General features: G+C 39.0%; 1 protein-coding gene across 1 annotated transcript in view; it reads right to left on the reverse strand.

The window, feature by feature from the left end:
• The window catches only part of MYO1B (myosin IB), a 200,428-nt gene that overhangs the window by 45,763 nt on the left and 135,781 nt on the right, over positions 1–18,884 (reverse strand). Inside the window, exons 8-13 of the mRNA XM_004385602.2 lie at positions 16,600–16,698; positions 15,344–15,447; positions 13,778–13,925; positions 13,390–13,508; positions 4,293–4,379; positions 3,578–3,643 (exon numbers count right to left, since the gene is read on the reverse strand). Coding sequence (XP_004385659.1) covers positions 3,578–3,643; positions 4,293–4,379; positions 13,390–13,508; positions 13,778–13,925; positions 15,344–15,447; positions 16,600–16,698 — 623 coding nt within the window. The remainder of the gene's footprint in view (positions 1–3,577; positions 3,644–4,292; positions 4,380–13,389; positions 13,509–13,777; positions 13,926–15,343; positions 15,448–16,599; positions 16,699–18,884) is intronic.

Consider the following 18,884-nt stretch of genomic DNA (forward strand, 5'->3'; position numbering starts at 1 on the left):
AGGCAAAAAGTATCCAAAAGTGCCTAACCAAATCTCCCTTCTGACCCCCCAAAAATAAATTAGGACACAGGTTGTTAAATATTAAAATGTTTGCGAGATTAATCTGAGAATGTTTAGACAGGAAAATGGAGAGGTACTTAATTAGAAAGAAAAACAAATCTTAATGCTCTCAAGGAACATGAAGAAAATAGCAAAACATTTGCCACATGGAGAAGGAAAATTACTCTTAATGATTTTATGGTCAACATAAGATTTACTATAGATACATGACTGACTGGATTTGGCCTTGGCTAAAAGTGCCGTTTAAAGAGAGTAAAAATGTAACTTGTTTAGTTTTTGGCTATTACATCTACACAGATTACACCTAGGTAGAGAAGAACAATAGATGAGGCAGGATGTTTCATGATGGTATTTCATGCGGAGGTCAAACAGTCAGTTCACTCTGGAAATTGTCTACTAGAGCAGTTGGTCTCAACCTTGACTGCACCCTGGAATCACCTAGAGAGCTTTACATGTACTGAGACCAGGGCCCCAGCCCCAGAGGGTCTGGTTTAATTGGCCTGAATATCTGAATTTTCAAAAGTTCTCCAGATGATTCTAATGTGAAGCTAAGTTGGAGAACCTAAGAGTATTCTGAAGAAAGAAAAAAACATTTAGAAACATAATGTAGGCATTTGCATAACTTAGTTGCAATGGTATTGAGAAAAATGATGATATGACCTACAGAAGCAAGGCATATTGAAAAAGACAGGCTTGGAGAGAAACTTCCATTAACCACAAGTGAAAAATATTCCTGGATTACAGAAAGGTATTTCACCCAGTGCCAACTTAAAACATACCTTCACCAGGAACATCCAACTTCAGTTATGATTAGGTTTGTAGCAAACACACTTTTAAAAAGCAATTTAGTTTCCTGATTAGACCTTCCTAACATGGGAAGGACGTGTTATCAGGAGGAATCAGTCCCTGGAGAAGGACATCATGCTTGGTAAAGTACAGGGTCAGCGAAAAAGAGGAAGACCCCCAACAATACAGACTGACACAGTGGCTGCAACAATGGGCTCAACCATAACAACTACTGTGAAGATGGCACAGGAGCAGGCAGTGTTTCGTTCCGCTGTACATCGGGTCGCTGTGAGTCAGCGCCGACTCGACAGCACCTAACTACACACCACCACCACCAGATGGGATGTATCCTCAGCAGACACAAGGTTCTCAGTCTGAGGGCCCAGACTTTGCCTGTGTGGGCGAAGAACATCTCTGTCTTGTTTACCACTGGTAACTGGCTCGTATTAGTCACTCACTAAATACCATCACTCATACATGGTCAAACTTCACATGATGTATACAACTCAGTTCCCTATGGGTGATGTGAGGGTCTCTCCTCCCATGGCTAATTAGATCTTAGGACATACTGGAAGATGAAGGTAAGCTGATGTCCCATTATAACCTCATCATGCTATGAAAAACAGTTCCTATGTATTGTGATGTAACATTAAGGCTCTTGGCACAATGATCAATAAATCTATTTCTGACAAATAAAAATCGAATCGAATCAGTTCTGGTTTCTTTAATTTCAGAAATATCATGTGTCTTTTTCTTCTAACTTTTTAATGAAATCTCTGCTTACAATCTGCTCTGCTCATCAAAACCACTTAAATTTAGATTAGCAATGTGCCAGGTAGGAAACCATTTTCCCTGCCAAGAGTAAAGAATGACTTTGACATTCGGCTCATTTAGAGACAGTGACCTAAGGTCTTGCTAGAAAGAAATTAATTTTGGCACAGTGATTTGTGAGTACCCTCAAGCAACTCTCCTGTACCATAAGCCTTGAATTCCACTTTTACACCAAATGACTTGGGGTTTTCCTTTGCAGAGTCTGCTAAAGGGGCACCAAGTGCAAGAAGATGTTGTGCTGAAGAGTAGTGTTCTGCGTGCACCATGCGGGACGGCAGCCAGCACACAGCACTAGTGACCCCCCACTGTGCTGCCAGCACACAGACCAGCTCTGGCAAGGCTCCTAACATTGGTCTGGAGCTTGTAATGATTACAGTGGAAGAGAAACATCACGGCATTTGGTCACATATTGAGAACTCTGCAGGTTTGAGGAGAAAGGTAAAGAAATGACTCTGGCCTCAATCCTAGTAGGAAAGAAAAGAAAATATTAGGAGGCTTGGGGCTCAGGTCCTGAGTCTGTCACTAAGTAGCCGTGTAACCTTGGGGGAAGTTCCTTGACCATTCAAAGTCTCACCTTCCTCATCTGTAAAATGGGAATATTAACAATAACAGCTAGTTTATGAAGTTGTGAAAATTAAATTAGACAATACACACAACACTTACCACAGTGCTTACATACAGTTAGACCTCGGTAATTATTCACCACTAGTTATTAACTACTGAACATGATTAAGCAGGGAGATTGTACTATCGAAAATAATGAATGTTACAGGAAAAAGGCATTTGTTAGAAAAGCCTGGTTTAGCTGAAGGACATGTTCTGACACTAACAGGCTAGCCTGAAAAGCCTCAACCCTGGGCAGCTCAAGCTCTTCTGTGATTCTGTGAATCCGATTTCGTGGAACATGTAGTTCTTTGGGTGGTCAGTCTGCACAGGGTGTAGTATTTAAAAAATTCACAAACTAATAACTGGAAGAAAGGAAGAGCCTGATCCATCCGTTACTTCCCTGACACCAACTAAAACACCACTCCTAAAAGTGAGTGTGTTTTAAAGGGTCCTTCTAAGTGTCAAAGTTAGCAAGGGCTAAATAGGAAATTTTAATATATGATTTTTAAATATTTAATCTGTAGCAGGCATGGAGTCTTTAAAAAATTCATTGTGAACTTTGGCAGAAATTATTTCAACCTTCACAACAGAATTCATATTGTAAGATCACAGCTAGATGAGACCTGTATGAGACCCTACCAAAACCAAAAAACCAAACTCATTGGCATCGAGTCAATTCCGACTCATAGCAACCCTATAGGACAAAGCAGAACTGCCCCATGGGGTTTCCAAGGCTGTAAATCTTGACGGAAGCCGACTGCCACATCTTTCTCCCATGGAGCAGCTGGTAGGTTCCAACTACCGACCTTTCGGTTAGCAGCTGAGCGTTTAACCACTGTGCCACCAAGGCTCCTTGTATGAGACCCTCCCTCCCTGAGTCCCTGAGTCTCAGAGAGATGAAGTAACCAGCTATAGTCAGCCCATGACTAGCATCTTGTCCCCCATTCCTGGCTTTCTTCATGAAATCAACCTGCCTCACTTTCCAAATAATCTACAAACAAATAAATGGCTATAGGCATAACGTCCATGTGGCGAATTAGAACTTCACAGTATGACTTTTGAACTTGCAAGTACTGATATAAAAAGTTCTTTTTAAAGGTCACTGCCTCCAAAATGTTGGCACTTGGCACTTAAAACATGTATACATACAACCAAATTTTGTTACATTTTCACAAAAATTATTTGTAGATTCAAAGTTACAGTTATTTCTGATAAATGCTATCTATAGAACATACAATTTAATTTCCAAATGTTCCACTTTAATAGTAGTGCTACCCCCACAAAAAAATCTTACCTCAAAAATTTCAAAGCCATAAATGTCCAAAACACCCATGACCTTCTTTCTCACTTTTGTTTGTGCCTTTAAAAAAAGTTTCAAATTAATTGATTGATTTAGGCATGAAATACAACAGTAAACAAAGCAAACCAAGGAATGTACTTGTATATGATAAACTTAATTGTGTTTCTTTATGAAGAGAATAATTGTCATTTTTTTTTAACTGATGAGATAGGATATTGGCATGGAATGTCCCAGAAGCTTTAGTAATAAGTGAGTTATTTAAAGAAAGCACTAGCAGTGCTTAATTATAAAAACAGGTCACTGTACCTTACAATATGTACAGTCTTTCAAAATCAACCTGGCCAACACTCTCATTTTACTGATGAACATATTAGTACCTAGAGCAGTAAAGTGACCTTATCAGCCAAGTGTTTGCGGCTATTTAATAGACGAGCCAGAACCAGGAGCTGGGATGCTGACTCTCAATGGGGTAACTCTGCAAAGAGCATTAGACTATTCATCCATGAGATACTTATAACACATGGCAAAATGAAATAAGCAATATCTTTGATAAAGTCCAACCCTAGGCAAGGTAAATTCTTTTTAAAGAAAAATCATTATAAATGGTTATCATTTTTCTGATTATAAAATCAAACATTCTTCAACTTAATGTTTATACTGTAAATATCATTTATTACAACCAATTTATTTGATTATAGAGACTCAGTACCTTAATGCTTTCATTGATTCGATTTATCAACCATGAAAACAACCTGCTGTAGAGGTTTTTAGCCAGAGCATCACGGGCATAGTAAGCCTGTTGAAAAAGAAAAAGAGAAACTCAACACCCACAATTACCACAATACTTAATTTTGATGAAATTATAAAGACACTTTAAAGAATACTTCTTTTCAGAACCAGTTTTTATTATACTCTGAATGAACAGTCAAGCCCTTAAAAGAATTAACCAAATTGTTTATACCCAGTTATTTTATACTTTTTCTCATTCCAGGAAACTAATTTTAAATATTGCAAAGGCCTTCTCCACGAAAGTATTCATCTTGGTGTTAATGGAGCAAAGAAAACTCAGAGGCACTTTAAAAGTCCAACAGTAGGGTGATAGTAAAATAAATAAACACCCACTGAAAACGATGTAATACAGTCATCATATAATGAAATAGAAAATGTTTATGGTGTATTATGTGAAAATAAAAAGAAACTATAGAATTAGGACAATGGCAACTACTGTTTTTTTTTTTTTTTTTTTTTTTAAGCCCCTACACATAGGAAAGTAAACTTAAAGGAAATAGATTAAAATGGTTTTCACTGACGGGATCTGTAGTTTTTTCTTCATTCAACCTTTTTAATATTAAAAAAAATCTTCAACAATGAGTTTTTAAAATTGTATAATAAAAATAAAATCGTTTTATTTGTTAATTTATTTAGTTACTTTAACGCTGTTCCGAGTGACTTGACAAAAGAAGATGAGGATGTCTCTATGACTGACTTAGAATCCAAAGACTGGAGAAGGTTAGGCTCGGTGGGGAGAACCTCAAGGCACCTAAATATACTGGGTGCCCAGAGTATACAGCAACCAAGTATCACTGAGATGTTTCATACCAGCCCTCCCAGGGTGGCCTGGAGCCTAAGAAGGAATTGGCCTAGGGAGAGGACAGCTAGAGGTTTTGCTGCTGTTTTTAACACTTTGGCTGTATGTGTGTATTTCGTCGCTTATAAGTAGAAAGCTGGATGTGACCGTTAAACCATTATAGTTTTATTTTGTAAACAGTACAACTTGTTCGGTTATGTTGGGATTTTTTTCCCCCACATTTCCTCCTAAATGAAGTGTAGCAACTTTAATAACACACTCAGTTCCCTGGCAACATATTGCAGCTGAAAAGACAGCACCTTTTCCCTTATCTGACACTTCTGAGCTAGTTCCAAACCTTCCTCATTAAGCCTCTGACAGCTACTCCAATCAGGGTTGGCAAAATACACCTAGAAGTTGGCAAAAAACAACCTTCTTGTACACTGCTGTTTAAACAAAGGGGTAGGTGGGTGATTCCAAAGTAGAAAATGCATGTAAATGCTGAAACAGTGAAAGAAGCCAAAATATAATTTTACATGCATACTTTCTCTAATACCTCTTCTCCGTAAAATACCGTATTTTTTATGCAAATAGCACACGCCTTCTATGTTTGCCAACTGCATCCTCCACTGTGAAGTATACTGCTAAGCATGCTATGCTAAAATTTTCTTTACAGCAATATAAAAATACCTCGCGGGTAGAGGGCGCGGTTGGCAAACAAACGTGGAAGGCACACGTTATTTGCGTTAAGATACAGTGAGTAATATGAGTAAATGATTAGAATGGTGCTGGGCACACAGTAAGTATATAACCCATTGCCATAAAGTTGATTCCAACTCATGGCAACCCCGTGTGTTGCAGAGTAAACCTGCTCCATAGGGTTTCCTTGGCTGTAATCTTTACAGAAGCAGACTGTCAGGCCTTTCTTCCACAATACTGCTGGGTGGGTTCAAATTGCCAACCTTTGGGTTAGCAGCCAATCACAAACCACTTGCACCGCCCAGGAGCCCTAGTCAGTCTATAGATTTATTTATATTATGATTTTTGAAGTATCCTTTCTTTCATGGTCCCATTTAATCTTTCTTAATCCTTTCTCTTCTTGTAAATTCGAGTTATCTCAAAACACCACATATTCACACACAGATACTTTTTCATCTTAATTTTGTCCAGTGTTTTACTTGTGTGCTATCTGCTTCAAACAAGCACCATTTCAATATGCAACTGAATTAAGAGTAACCGCTTATTCTAGTAAACTGCTTTATATTTTTTAAAGTGTATATTCACAGCCATATTAATTGTCTTTGCTTCCTTCAAACAAGTATTTATTCCAGGGGTTGCAGACTGAAACGTTTCCAAAGACTGTCTGATAGAAATGAGTGAGAAGTGGTGGGATCTGTAGGGACTGCAGGTGCATTCCAGGCTAAAGGCCCTCAAAATCAAAATTAAAAAAAAAGAAAAAGAAAAACCCACCCTTTAACCAAATAAAACATGCCTAATTGAGCTCTAGCTTGCCCCATGTAAGGCCAATTAGCCATCCCTAACTCCTGGAGTCTGATTCATGTCACCTAATCTTCACAACAAGGAGCCCTCGCGGTGCAGTAAAGTGCTCGGCTGCTAACCAAAAGTTCGGCAGTTCAAATCCACTAGACGCTCCTCGGGAGAAAAGACCTGGCTATCTGCTCTTGTAAAGATTACAGCCTAGAAAACCATATGGGGCAATTCTACTTAGTCACATGGGGTCGCTTTGAGACGGAAACAACTCGATGGCAAACATCAAAAACACCATGAGTTGGAACTGACTCGACAGCACACAAAATCAATCATCTCCACAATAACATTCTATAAAGCAACAGGGCAGAGGTTTCTATTCCCACTTAAGAATTCCTAATAAGATGTGCAGAAATAAGGGAAGGCACCAAGTGCCGCTGAGCTACTACCTCAGATTCTAAGCACAATATAAGAAGATTATGCATTTCTGCAGCTGCATGGGGCCGCTGTGAGTCAGAATCTATTGCATGGCAATGGATTTGGTTTTTTTGTTTTTTTAAATGAAGCTCCCTGAGAAAATCCCGGGCAGAATCTGCTCAAGAGAGTGTCAGCCAAGGTGGAGATACAAGAGGTGGATCCAACATGGAACTCACCCTCCAGGAGCTAGGGAGATCTAGCTAATACAAGAGAAACCACCAGGGGCCCGTGCCAAATGGTAGGAGAAAGAGCTCTGAGAAGGGAGGATCAGGGGGCCCTGGTGGCACAGTGGTTAAAGCAATCGACAGCTAACCAAAAGGTTAGCGGTTCCAAATCACCAGTGGTTCCAGGGGAGAAAGAAGTGGCAGTCTGCTTCCACAGAGATTTACAGCCTTAGCAACCCTATGGGATTGCTACGAGTCGGAATCAACTCGATGGCAGTGAGTTTGGTTTGGTTTTAAGTTACATAATGAAAGGAGTCCCTGGATGGTACAAACAGTTATTGTGCTCAGCTGCTCACCCAAAAGGTTGGAGGTCTGAGTTCATGCAGAGATGCTTCAGGAAAAAGGCCTGGTGATCTACTTGTGAAAAATTGGTCACTGAAAACCCTATGGAGCACAGTTCCACTCTGACACACATGGGGTCACTGTGAGTTGGAATCAACTTGAGAGCAACTGGTGATATGTAATCAAGAAAGGCTTCTTGGATGACGTTCAGTCAGGTGAGGGCCATTTAAGTAGGCAGAAGGAAGGGGCAAAGGCATGCGGGATGTGGTGCAAGTAGGAGCAAAAGCACACCAGGTAAAACTAAGTATGGCATTTAGAGAACTAGCAGGGAATAAACTGAGATAGGTAGCGTAGGTCAGATTACAGATGGCCCTGAAAGCCAGTGAGAGAGCATGTGGTAGCAGCTAAATAATAAACCCTGTCTTGAGTTTCCCTTATTTCAATATTAGCCATCATATCTGGGGAAAGATCTAAAATGCCTCAGGGAAAACGAGGCATGGCGCAATAAAGATGATACTGGGGTCCAAGAATGGAAGGTATGAGGAAAAGTTAATAAAAGAAATCACTTCTCACTGGAATCAAAACCTTCCAGGCAACACGATAATAAGGTCGACAGAACTTACCCTGAACACTAACTACACTTAAAAAAACAGACTTGATTAAGAAGCTGACTAATTGAGGACTGCAAGCCAAATTCTTTTATGCCACAGGTTTAAAAAAATGCAGAAATTTTTACCCAGTGATGCAAGGTGACTCAACAAGCTTATAAAGTAAAAGGCACCTGGGCCTGGTTTCCATAGAAGGTGATTAAAAAGCAAGAGTAAAACGCACAATAAAAACAAGAATATATATATATATATATAGGGCCTACAACACAGGTTTTTTCTTCACATCATTATATACTTAACTCCCAGGAGTTACTGAAAATGACCTTCAAGTAGATGATCTCAAAGTGTAGTCCGCAAATCAGCAGCAGCAGCAGCATCACCTCTGAGTTGCTGAAAAGCAACTGAGTCACACACTCTAGGCTTTGGAGCCTGGAAACTGTTTAACAAGCCCTGCAGGAGATTCTGATGCATCAAGTTTGATAATACTTCTGTTCCACTCTAACTCCAAACATAACCTTTCCAGCCACATTCCTTTGCATCCTTTTCTTATAGCTAAAGCTGCAGCCAAGCTGGATCAATCCTTTTCCTCATATATACTGCAAATCTGGTTATTCTGTTTTCTCTTTTTGAAATGTCCCTTTCTCCATTCTTTATACACTCAAATCCTGCAAGACTGGCTCAGAAACCATCTTCTCCATGAAGTTTTCTTTAATCCCTTCTACCCCCAGTAATGGCCTACACAGCAGCTTGTTTGAGCAGGCTCTCAACCAAACCTTCTTGATTAAGTCAGTCACCGGCCATCTGACTTTGAAAGGTAAGACTGACTTGGACAGACATGATGGCAGAACCAGTAATTTAGGATGATGGGCAGACAATAGTTATAGCTAGAAAAGGACTGCTACAAACCAAATTTACATATACATAAAGTTTAGGTATTTTCCATAGCCAAAGACTCTTCAAAAATAAGAAGCCAATGTTGAAAGAAAGCTAAAGCTGTGTAGGCATTCTTGTATTAATAAGAAAGACTAGTTCACACCAAGAGAGAGATGTCCAACTCCACCACACTGTCTTACAAATGTTTAAGGTTAGTTACATGGAGGATGAGACAAGAGAATAAAATTGGATAGACAAAATAGGCCCAGATCCAAACACTGGTCCATTTAACTTGAACTAAAAAGAGAAGTGTGGTCACTGAATTTTTAAAAGAGAAGAAAGCAGCTCACATTTGTGTCTTAGAAGGACTGCACTGACCACAGTGTTGAGGACAGAGGGAGTACAGTATAGAAAGTTAGTTGCTGTTGTGGTAACTTTAACTCATGGCAACCTTATGTATAACAAAACAAAGAGTTGCCCAGTACTGCACCATCTTCATGGTCACTGGTACGCTTGAGTGCATTATTGTGGCCATTGTGTCAATCCATCTTTTTGAGGATTTCCCTCACCTTCACTGGTCCTCCACTTACTGAACATGAGGTCCTTCTCCAGCGATTGGTCCCACCTGATAACGTTTCCAAAGTAAGCAAATTGAAGTCTCAGCGGATGGAAGGAGTATAATATTGAAGACAGGGAGGCCAATTCGGCCATTTTGAGAGATGTCAAGGGCCTGACTAAGGCACGAGTAGGGGAGTTGAGAGGAGGTGACAGGTAGGAGAGCTGTAAATAGCATAGATATGAATTGGTCACTGACTGGCTGTCAAGGAAGGGAAGAGAACTGAGAATAATTTCCAAGTTTCTGAACTGGGAAATGGGATAAATGGTCACCATCTTCATTTTACAAATGAGACAATGAGGCTCACAGAATTTACCTACGGAGCCCAAGGTCACAACTGCTTGAAACTGGCAGAGCTGGGACCAGGTCACCTGACTTGCAGTCCAGTGGTCCTACTCCATGTCATCAATCTCTTTCCTACTCCCCACTCAGCTCCTCACCACAAAATCAAGATGATACTCTCCTTGCCTACTACCAAGATCTTTAGAAGGATCAAATAAATAACAAAAAATAGTAATCACTACTGGAAAAGAAATCTATTAAAAGCAAAAGTCCTAGGATAATGGGTAAAGAGAATAATTTTACTATAGATGGGCTACTACTATTAGCACACCGAAGACATGCTCATTTTACTTAGTTATAATGCTGCGAAAGAAAAAAGAAACATTTGTTGATAGTACAATATTCATTACAGAAGAGTCTACTACCCTCCATGTCTGAAATCCTTCTTTTCTCTTGTCTCCCCAAACACTATGCTCCCCTGGTTTCCTCTGTTTCACTGGTGCTGTCCCAGTCTCCACATCAGGGACTCCTCCTCCACAACCCAGAGTTCTGTCCTACATCCTGTTCTTTTCTCTTTATGTCTCTTTGGGCAATTTTATTCAGTACCATGGCTTTAAACACCATTTCTATGATGACCCCGACTTACATCTCCAGTCAGACCTGGACCCACATAAAAACCATCCACTTGGCTGTCTAGCAGGTATCCTTTTTGTTGTTGTTGTGAATATACACAGCAAAACACACACCAGTTCAACAGTTTCTACATGTAAAATTCAGTGACACTGACTACATTATAGTCTTCGAGTTGTGCAACGATTCTCACCCTCCTTCTCTGAGCTGTTTCTCCCCCATTAACATAAACTCACTGCCCCCTAAGGTTCCTGTCTAATCTTTTCGAGTTGCTGTTGTCACTTAGATGCCATGTAGATAGTTCTTAAAAGAGCATAATGCTCAAGGCAGACATTTTTTACTAGCTAAACTACTGTTTGGTTTTAAGAAGACTTCACAGGATATTTCTGGTTTAAGGTTTAAAGATTATCTCAGGGCAGTAGTTTCAGGGGTTCATCCAGCCTCCATGGCTCCAGAAACTCTGCAGTCCATGAGAAGTTGAAATTCGCTAGCAGGTATTTTAACAGCCCAAAACAGATTGCACAATCCCATTCCCATCCCGAAATATATTTTCCTTCTCATCTTCCTCATCTCAGAAAATGTACCAGTTGCCCAAGTCGATTCTCATCATCATCATCTTTGACTCCTTTTTTCTCACATTACACATTCGATCCATCAATTAATTCTGTTAGTTCTTCTCCAAAACATATCCTCTTCTCCTTCTTTATATGACCATCCTCTTCCAAGGCACCATTATATCTCATTAGTCTCTCCATTTCTACCTTATCTCCCCACTACCCATTCACCATATAACAGCCAAAATCATCCTTGAAAAATGTCCATCATATAACATCTCACCCCTGTCTGTCACATTACTTAGGATTTACTTCCCTCATTACTATGCCTGAAATCATCTCATTGATGTATTTACACTGAAGTTATAACTATTAGCCTCAAGTGGCCCGGATAATCCATTCACTCCACCCACTCTCCTAGATGCCTATTTCACAAATCCCCTCTCTCTGTAAACCTCCACACCTCAACCAGTACTCCCCCCCGCCCGCTCCTTGCAAACTCCCATTCCTCCCCTCCCAGTCTATCTCAAATCCATTGTAACCAGGCCGTTGTCCTCGTCACGCCACCAAAATAACTCTTATGGAGGTCACCAATGACCTTCACATCATTAAATCAAATGGTCAACTCTCAGTCTCATTGTCCTTGACCATCTACATTTAACTATGGTTCTCTCTCACTCTTTCTTGGAACACTTTCTTCACTTTGCCTCTGGGATATTGTTCTCTTTTGGTTTTCTCCTTTTACCTCAACTAGCTTCTCCTTCCCAGTCTCCTTTGATTATCTTCCCCTCTCTATATATTGGATTTGCCCAAGTCTCAGTCAGCACACCTTTGCCTTTCCCTATCCACATTACCTCCCTAGGTCACCTCAACAGCATCATGGCTTTTATTACCATGTATACACTGATAAGGGAGCCTTGGTGGCGCAGGGGTTAAAATGGTTAGCTGCAAACTGAAAGGTCAGTGGTTCGAACCCACCAGCCGATTCGCTGGAGAAAGATGAGGTAGTTTGCTTCTGTAAAGATTTACAGCCTTGGAAACCCTATGGGGCAGTCCTGCTCTGTCCTATAGGGTCACTATGATTCAGAATCAACCCAACAGCAATAGGATATGCTGATAAAGGAGTCCCTGGATGGCTCAAACAGGTAAGCACTTGACTATTAACCAAAAGGTGGACCATTCAAATCCATTCAGAGGTGCCTCGGAAAAAGGACCTGGTGATATGCTTCTGAAAGGTCACAGCCATGAGAACCCTACGGAGTACAGTTCTACTCTGCAACATGTGGGGTCGCCATTAGTCGGCAACTAGTTTTAAACACTGATAATTATCAATTTTATATCTCCATCCTGGACTTCTTGAACTCCAGACTCAAACATTCTGTTCAACATCTCTACTTAGATTCTAATTCACATCTTTAACTTCAAAGGACCAAAATCATACTCCTTTTTCACCTCTAGATAAACTGGCTTCTTCCACTGTCTTCTCCAAACAAGAAAATGGCAACCCCATTTTTCAGTTGCTTGGGCCAAAAATATTGGAGTCATCTCTCTTCTCTGTTTCCTCATATCACACATTCAAGCCATCAACAAATCCTGTTGCCTCTACCTTCAACATATATCCAGAATCTGACCACTTCTCACCAACTCCACTGCTTACCACCTGGTTCAAGCCACCATCATCTATCTTTCACCTGGGTCGGTGCATGTCTCCTCTAAGTTTCCTGCATTTACCCTCCCCTCTCTCCAATCTTTTCTCCACACACAGCCAGAATGACCCTTTGAAATACAATTCAGACCATGCCACTCTTCTGTTCCACAACTTCCAATCCTTTCTCACCTCACTTGGACTCTCCTTCCCTCGTCCCCATCTCTAACCAAAAGGTTGACCGTTCAAATCCATTCAGAATAAAGGGTCTCCCTTATTCTGCTCTACTTTTTCTCTGTCCACTGCACTTATACCTGATAACCTGCTGTACAATTTACTTAATGATTATGCCTGTTTTTTATTGTCCAGCTCTCCCTGCTAGAATGTTAAGCTCCATGAGGACAGGGACTTTTATCTGTTTAGTTTAACGATACCTAGAATATGGTGTGAAAATTAAGATAATTGCATGCTGTTAAAAAAACTAAAATTTTTATTTAACTTATTAAAAAAAATCATAGACTTTCTTAAAATTTTTCTTCTGGATGTTATGTTTCACCCACCTGAGCCACGTTTAGTGTAGTTGAAACTTTCTCCTGCTTGGCTTCAACTGTTCGGAAACTGAATGCTCGTTCTAGAACTGACTGATCAATGCCAGTCAACTCACAAATTTCTTTTAACTCTGTAGGGAGGAACACAAAATGTGTGCTGGTAATAATTGTCAAGGCTTATGTAGTTTTCTCTAACTGTTTTATGATCATCACGTTCAAAATGAACTGTAAAAAATGCACAAATCAAAAGATTTAAAACAGATGCAATTATATTTCTGTTCACTTTTACTAGAAAGCTTTTTCAAATCAATGAAAGCAAAAATTTCATTTTCTAGATTAAAGACTGGGCAAAAATTCAAAGCAAGCTTTGTTAAACAAAGTTGATTCTCCACTGCCTTACCATTTTTATCTTTGATTTTGCTTTCATCTAAACCATTCACTCGAGACTCGGGCTTGAACTCGATGTTCCCCAGTTTCAACACCGCTGCCACCACCTCCAAGATAGATTCGACTTCATGATCCATAAAGCCCACGATTTGCATGGCATTCTGGAAAAAAAAGAAAAGTGTCTGTTTTCCTTCTGTGTATCTTTTTTTTTTTTAATGAATCATATTATAGATATATTTCTGGGGGGAAAAAACTTTCAAAAAGGTAAGCCTTTTAACAGACTTATTATAGAACCAGTGTGGGGTTAAGTCTTGTTCAGTGGTTTCCAGCTGGGATTCACGAAGCCCTTAGGTACCTCACACGGTGTGGTAGAGGGAGACATACAGAGAGAAAGATGGAGAAGAACAGGCTGAGAGCAGAGCTCTGGGCCTACTGCCCTGCTTTAACCGTAGCCGTTCAGAGTGTGTGTGCATATATGTGTGTCTGTGTACACACACATATATATAATGCATTTTTCAAAATACTGGGGGTCTGCTACTAAAAAACAAAACCAAACAAAAAGCTTTCACAAGCCCCTACAAAGAAAACCTCCTCGTTTATTTTACATGTGAGAAAATTAAGGTTTGCAAAGACAGAGTGCCTCGTCCAAGGCACTACAGTAACAAGGGGCATTCATTCATTCATCAACTTTTATTGAGTGTCAACAATGTGCCAGGCAAAATGGTTACAGAACTGAACTCAAGTCTTATACAAAACCATGTTCAGAAATCAACAGATTACTGCTCCCATTATACAGTTTTTTAAAACGACGTATTCTAAGAGACGTTTGCTTTTTAAGGACAGCAGGCTTTTTCTTTTTAGTGACTAGATGATACAGTCCTACAATAGGAATAAAATAAATTTCAAACACATATAAAGGCAGAGAGAACAGGCAAGAAGCCTCTCGTCCCTTTCACTCACCCTCAGCAATTAACTGATGCCAGTCTTGTTTTATTTATAATTTGACCTACTCCCTCACCTCATCCCCACCAGCTGTGTCACTGAAAGGAAATCCCAGTTATCAAATTGTGTCATAAGAGAAGTAATTTTGAAAGTGACACATAAACATCAGAAACAAAATATTATTTTAAATCCTTTTCTAATGAATGTGGAATGCTGATCATTCTCTTTTATACAATATTTTCCTAACACTGCATAAAAACATGACTTTCTGTCTTAAAAAACAGTTTGATTAATAATCTCAGGGCAGTTTTCACACTTGGAAGTTAACTACTGATTTTTGGCTATGAAAACATTTGGAATTTAAATACAACATTAAAAGAGTCAAACTCCAGAATAATATAATATGGAAGGAAGCTCCTTTTGATAAATGGTGGAAACATAGGCTTGAGTAAAGCATGGCCTTCACAATATAGTTAGTAAAAAAATCAAACTAATAAAATACAATAAATTATTGTAGAATTCTAAGAACTTAGGGAGCATGTGCCTGAGTTAAAGAAAACCCAGAACTGTTACCAATTCCAATTAAGCAAAATAGTGTTACCCATTTTAAAAATGTAATCAAAGCATTACATCTTACCCTAATGGTTCTGAAATTTGCCGCATCGTCTACTCCATTAACTGTGGCAGAGTCCAGGCTCAAGTAGTTATATCTGCTGAAATCCCGCTCAAGTTTAAGTTTACCTATTGAATCAGATATACAAATTAATTGCTTCAATAAATCTAATCATCTTTAATATCACATCCCTGTCAGATAAAATGACCTTCATGTTATGTATCGAACCAACAGAAGAAAAACAATAGCAGCATTTTTCTAAATATCCCTGTCAATACATATTTCAAACTCTGCTTTCTTACATTGATTCTTTCCATATGTTTTTATAATATAAAATATCTTTAATGTACTATTTTATTATAACATACAATGTCTGCCTAGAGATAGCCCCACAATTGGGCACTGCGTTGTCTCTGGTTTTTAATAAAAAATACAGGGCAGTGATAAAAGTCTCAACACAAATTGTTGTTTGCATTCTTTTGAATGATTGCGTTGAGATATATTCTGAAAAGTGGTGTGACTGGCTGATCGGCTCTGATCACCTTATGACTCTTATTCTGGATTGTCAATTAGTCCTCCAGGAAGAAGTCCTTGCTGAGAAGTGGCACCCACAACCTTTAAGTAGACTACTGTCTGACAAATCTGCCAGTTTTGTCCTTTTTAGTAATTTCTGCAAATATACTTAGAGTGCATACTTCAATGTTGTTTTAATTTGTATTTCTTGATTATTAGTGAGGCTGAATATTTTCCCAAGTGTTGATGACTTTCCATAGCTCTTCCTATTTGATCTGTATTAAAACTTCTCATTACTTAGTAGTGGCTATTGGATACTATCCTTATGGACTTAATTAAGTCTCTAAAATATTCAATGGTCACATTTTTCTCTCTGGTATTAGTTGCACATGATTTACACACTACTTTTAAAATCTTTATTGAGCAACTTGTTTTTATATAATTGTATTCCTCTACTGCTCTCTACGAATTTCCATTTCTCTGTGGACACTTTTATTTTTTTCTTTTTTAATATATGATTAGTCCCTCCCCAATATGTAGCTCTTTTAGTCCATCAGAGATGTATGGTACAGTATCTGGCTGGTGAGGTACAGGGATACAAAACAAATGCTGCTGACGCGTGCTAGAAGCGAACACACCCTTTTCTTCAGTTTAACCAGTCATGGAAAAATCTTAAGGAGGAAGGAAAAAGCATACAGTATACTTTTAAAGAAAATGCTTTGGAAAACACTATGGCACTCAAAATTAATACAGAAATAGAGACTTACTGAGGAGTTCTTCAGAGGCACCAGAGAGCAGCTGATAGAACACATGGAAGTTTCTTTCACCTCTTGGCTGCTTCACAACTCGAGATTTTTCTAAAAGATCTAACAAGGAAAAGAATTAGTCTCCAGAACCAAAGCCTTTACGGTCGAGTCAATGCCGACTTACAGTGACCCTACAGGACAGAGTAGAACTGTCCCATAGTGTTTCCAAGACTGTAAATATTTATGGAAGCAGACTGTCCCATCTTTCTCCCATGGAGCAGCTGGTGGGTTCAAACTGCCCACCTTTCAGTTAGCAGCCGAGCACTTAAACACTATGCCACCAAGGCTCCTGAATCAAACAGTAGTATAGTATCTATTTCATCTTCTTTTTCCCTCATCTGTTTTCATTTTCTATTTCGTATAATAAAATAAAATAAGCTACATTTCTGCTCTACTTTCAGGAAAAAGGACAACTCTAATTAAAATCACCAAAATAAACAAACTAGGTTATTTTTAAACCGTGTAATATGCAAAATAAAGTACATTCAACAAACTGATTAAATAAATACAGTTTTTACACCAAATTCCCTTGGTTTTACAGAATGTAACATGCTATTAATTTTAAAAATTTAACATTACAAACCTAAAAAATGAAATGCAGCTATCTAGTTATGAATTTCCTTAATTTCAATGATTTTTTAAAAAGTGAACATTTTTGAGATCTGATTATGTGCTAAGCGCTTACAGACATTATCTCATTAAATCTTTCCAACCATTTTTTAAAGTTATTATTTTACAGATGAAAAAACCGACAATTCAAGAGTTGAAGTAACTTAGCTATAATTGGTGGAACTAGGATGTGAAATCAGGCCATCTGGCCCAAGTGCTGACTCCACCTCATAGCCACACACCACACTACCAAAAATAAGTAAAACAGATTTTCTTGATATCTTGAAGTCTTAGAGGATTGTAAATTGGTTCCCATCCAATGCAATTTGGTGTTACAGTAAATCCCCAGGTTGCGAACTTTCGATTTACAAACAACTCATATTTGCCCTTTAATGTTATGTAAATTTGCCCTCACTTTGAAACGACTGAATCAATCCCTACTCACAACAAATTCTTTAACACAATCACCTTCACTTGCTGCAAGTGCAGCATTTAAATCACTGAAAAGGCTTTGAGCCTCTTCTTGCATTAAAGTAAGGCTAAATAAGAACCGTATGCACTTGTTCTGACTTATCTACAAATTCAACTTAAAGACACACTTAGAACGGATCTCGTTCGTAAGTAGGGGGCTGCCTGTATTTGACAGTACACATTCAGTGATTCCAGAGAACTTTTCATTACTTAAACTTGGGGTTTTATCAATTTTTCCAGGTTTCATCCAGAAATGGAAAGATAGATGGATGGGTGGACAGATGGATGGGCGGATAGACGGATGGATGGATAGACTAACGAACCAGAAAGGAGTCAGTGCACCAGTATAAAGAAGAGCACAATGGCAGGCAATATCTTGCCTGGAGTGCTGATCATCATTAACCAATGATACAAGAGAGGGCTCTGAACACTGCAGGCAAAGGCCAAATTTAGCTATAAAATTTCAAATCAGTGATCCCATTACTGACCACTAATTCTAGAGAACAGACATATCTGATTCCCAATCAGCTTGAAATCTAAACATTATCAACACGGGGAGATAGGGAGAGAAGGACGTGCAATCTTTCTCTGAATGGTCACTGGACTTCCTTCATGTATATTTCTGGAACCCATAAGGGCATTTGAAGAGGAGCCTAGGAAGAGTTAAAAGGTTGTAGTTTCATGAACAAAAAGCCCTAGGGTACTACTCCTAGGAATATATCCTAGAGAAATAAGAGTTGTCACTCGAATAGACATATGCACACCTATGTTCATGGCAGCATTGTTCACAATGGCAAAATGATGGAAACAACCTAGATGCCCATCAACAGATGAATGGATAAAACAAACTATGGTACATACACACAAAGGAGTACCATGCAACGAGAAAGAACAACAATGAATCTGTGAAGCATCTCTTAACATGGATGAAACTGGAGGACACTATGCTGAGTGAAATAAGTCAATCACAAAAGGACAAATATGGTATAAGACTTCTATTGTAAAAACCCATGAAAAAGTTCACACACAAAATGTAACAATCTTGGTTGGTTACCAGGGATGGGAGGGGTGGGGGGGAAATACTAAATAGGCAATAGATAAGTGGTATCTTGGGTGAAGGATGAGACAGTACACAATACAGGGGAAACCAGCACAACTTGTACAAG

This window comes from Trichechus manatus, unplaced genomic scaffold (genome assembly GCF_000243295.1).
Source record: "Trichechus manatus latirostris isolate Lorelei unplaced genomic scaffold, TriManLat1.0 scaffold00142, whole genome shotgun sequence".
Lineage (NCBI taxonomy): Eukaryota > Metazoa > Chordata > Mammalia > Sirenia > Trichechidae > Trichechus > Trichechus manatus.